This window comes from Myotis brandtii, unplaced genomic scaffold (genome assembly GCF_000412655.1).
Source record: "Myotis brandtii unplaced genomic scaffold, ASM41265v1 scaffold334, whole genome shotgun sequence".
NCBI lineage: Eukaryota > Metazoa > Chordata > Mammalia > Chiroptera > Vespertilionidae > Myotis > Myotis brandtii.
In genome coordinates this window covers 886427-889292 of record NW_005362885.1, presented here as the reverse complement: position 1 = coordinate 889292, position 2866 = coordinate 886427, and the positions used below count along the sequence as shown (strand labels likewise).

General features: G+C 66.7%; 2 protein-coding genes across 2 annotated transcripts in view; one reads left to right on the top strand and one right to left on the bottom strand.

The window, feature by feature from the left end:
• The window catches only part of PUSL1 (pseudouridylate synthase-like 1), a 4150-nt gene extending 1826 nt beyond the window's left edge, over nt 1-2324 (top strand). Inside the window, exons 2-8 of the mRNA XM_014543778.1 lie at nt 3-67; nt 235-384; nt 473-643; nt 1282-1336; nt 1422-1617; nt 1721-1824; nt 1953-2324. Coding sequence (XP_014399264.1) covers nt 3-67; nt 235-384; nt 473-643; nt 1282-1336; nt 1422-1617; nt 1721-1824; nt 1953-2285 — 1074 coding nt within the window. The 3' untranslated portion in view covers nt 2286-2324. The remainder of the gene's footprint in view (nt 1-2; nt 68-234; nt 385-472; nt 644-1281; nt 1337-1421; nt 1618-1720; nt 1825-1952) is intronic.
• The window catches only part of CPSF3L (cleavage and polyadenylation specific factor 3-like), a 9615-nt gene continuing 9070 nt past the window's right edge, over nt 2322-2866 (bottom strand). The window contains exons 15-16 of the mRNA XM_005871295.2: nt 2713-2842; nt 2322-2592 (exon numbers count right to left, since the gene is read on the bottom strand). Coding sequence (XP_005871357.2) covers nt 2518-2592; nt 2713-2842 — 205 coding nt within the window. The 3' untranslated portion in view covers nt 2322-2517. The remainder of the gene's footprint in view (nt 2593-2712; nt 2843-2866) is intronic.

Sequence of the window (2866 nt, the reverse complement as noted above, 5' to 3'; positions counted from 1 at the left end):
AGCCGCCCTTCGCCCCCGAGGTCCTGACCGAGGCCCTCAACACCCACCTGAGGCACCCCGCCATCCGGTGAGCACCCCCTGCTCTGACCTTCGGATCCACCGCGGGTAGAGGCGGGGTCAGGGAGGCCTTTGTGTCTGGACAGACCTCCTCGGGGTATTGGGGAGATACCAAGGGGACACATGTGTGTGTGTGTGTGTGTGGGGGGGGGTCATTTCCCCGTGTTCCTCCCACAGGGTCCTGCAGGCCTTCCGTGTGCCCAGTGACTTCCATGCCCGCTACGCTGCCACATCCCGGACCTACCTGTACCGCCTGGTCACCGGCTGCCCCCGGCATGACCAGCTGTCTGTGTTTGAGCGAAACCGATGCTGGGCTGTGCACGCAGAGTGAGTGGGTGTGTGTGGCAGTGGGGGCGGGGGGGAAGGCCCACCTGGCTGGCCACTTCCTCCTGACCACTCAGCTGGCTCCCTGCAGCCGCCTGGACGTGGCTGCCATGCGGGAGGCTGCCCAGCACCTGCTGGGGACACACGACTTCAGCGCCTTCCAGTCGGCCGGCAGCCCCTCTGCCAGCTCGGTGCGCACGCTGCGCCGGGCCTCCGTGTCCCTGGACCCAGCCAGCCCCCTTGTCCTGCCCCAGGAGAGCAGGTGAGGAGAGCAGCCCGTGGGCTGTCCGGAGGCCACGGGGGCTGCATGAGGCCCAGCGCCTTCCCTGAGGGCAGTGCCGAGGCAGGATGTGTGGGCACCCGCTGGGGGCGTGCTGGGCAGTTGGTGCCTCCCCCCAGGCCGAGGCTGCTTTCCCTGAGGGCTCCCAGCCCTGCCGAGCTCACTGCTCAGGGTGGGTCTTGGCAGCTGCTGACAAGGTCCTGCTGGGGGAGCTCCAGGCATTGGTTCCGGCCCAGCCTGACGGTTGGTTCCACTGCCTCAGCACTGTCCCACGGGCCTCTGGTCACATGGCAGCTGCTGACTTCTAGAACCTTCCTAGTGGGGGCCAGCTCTGGAGGGAGGAGGGCCTTCTGCACGGTCAGCCTTAGACTCACGTCAGAGCCTCAGACCTGATGCCAGGACCTTAGCATCTCCCGAGGCCCTGTCCCCACAGCAAGGCCCCCAGAAGGCTCCGCTGCCCCTCCCTCTGGTTTTACAGCTCCCTTAGGAGGCCCCTGGGGTGGAAGAGAGGGTGGGTACGTCTCTGGGCCTCTGCCCTGCCCAGCCCACTTCCCTTCTCTGGGGCCAAACGAGGCCGGGCTGCCCTGTGGCCCCGACATCACAGGTGCCTGTGTCCCCAGGAGGTTGCAGTTCTGGAGCCTGGAGTTTGAGAGCCAGTCCTTCCTGTACAGACAGGTGGGCTGTGTACTGGGGCCCGCCCGGGGGGAGGTGGGAACGCGGGAACGCGGGCCCAGGTGGCAGGCTCAGCCTTGGGTTGCAGGTGCGGAGGATGACAGCGATCTTGGTGGCCGTGGGGCTGGGGGCTGTGACCCCGACTCAGGTGAAGATGATTCTCCAGAGCCGGGACCCGCTGGGCAGGCACCAGACGCGGGTGGCCCCAGCCCACGGCCTGTTCCTGAAGTCGGTGCGGTTCGGGGGCCTCAGCGACCTCGGTGAGCGGTGCCTTCCGGTGAGCGGTGCCTGGGGAGGCCCCTGCTTGTACCCGCTGACGGGCCCAGTCCAGGCCGGGTCCTTGCGGGAGGAGGAGCCCGTGCTGTCACAGCCCTCATCTCATTCTAGCAGCTGGGAGTCCAGACTGTGCCCAGCAGGAGAGCCAGGGACCAGGGGGCAGGGAGGCTCCGGGTTCGTCAGAAGACTTCAGGCTGGAGACCGGCGGCCCGAAGGCAGGCGGCCAGGAGTGAGGTGCCCATGCCCCTTAGGGCCAAGCCCCCTCAGCCCACACACCCCGAGTCCCCAGTGGGGGAGGGAGGCTGAGGGGGGGCTCCCAAGCTGACCTAGGATCTGTCCACAGGTCCTGCCTCCAGCAGTCCCAAAGCTTCCGGCCTCGAGGTTTGCAGGCTCCATAGCACGGAAGCCACAGGTGGCCCCAGGTGCCGAGCCAAGGCCAGAGCACCCGTGGCTCCCTCGGCCTGGCCACTGGATCCTGCCTAGCTCTACATGCCACACGCCCTGTGCTGCCAAGCACTCGGCTGCCTGGGGCCACAGCCGGCCTCCTGCTCCCCAAGCCCCCAGCACCCTGGGTGCCCATCTGCCCCGGTGGGCAGCCCTGGGCGTAGGTGCAGGAGACAGGTGTGAGCACCAAGACGGAACACAAGCAGCCTTTGGGTCTGTTACTGGGAATTAATATCCCGGGCGCAGACGCAGAAATAAAACGTGAAGAGGTCTTCAGGGTTATTTATTTCTTCCACCCAAAAGGCCACTCAGGCAGACATGTGGCACTGGTGTTGCCCCACATGAGGCTGTGGCCTGCTGCGGGCTGCACGTGCACAGAGGGAAGCCCAGGGCACAGAAACTGTCCTGCAGTGGAAGCCCAGGGCCCCTGGCTGGGCGAGGGAAGGGCAGGCAGCCTGCAGTGGTCAGCTGCCTCCGCTGGGGGCGGGGGGCAGGCCCTTCTTGAGCAGAGATGTGAGGTAGCTCCCCAGCTCTTCGTCCTACAAGGGGACACAGGAGTCATCGTCCCATCCTCCCCACCCAGGCAGCCCAGGCTGAAGGGGTGACCCCGCCTGTCCTGACCCACTGCCCGGTGCCAGCTTCCTGGGTCCTGCACGTACCTGGTAGGTCCAGGAGACCAGCAGCACCTTGGTGCCTGGGTCCTCGGAGTGGGCAGCAGCCTGGATGAGGATGGACTCCACGGTCACCGAGCCGTCGGGGAGGTGCTGCACACAGTGGTCCTTGAGGAGGCTGCGTGGAGACACGGTCAGGCCC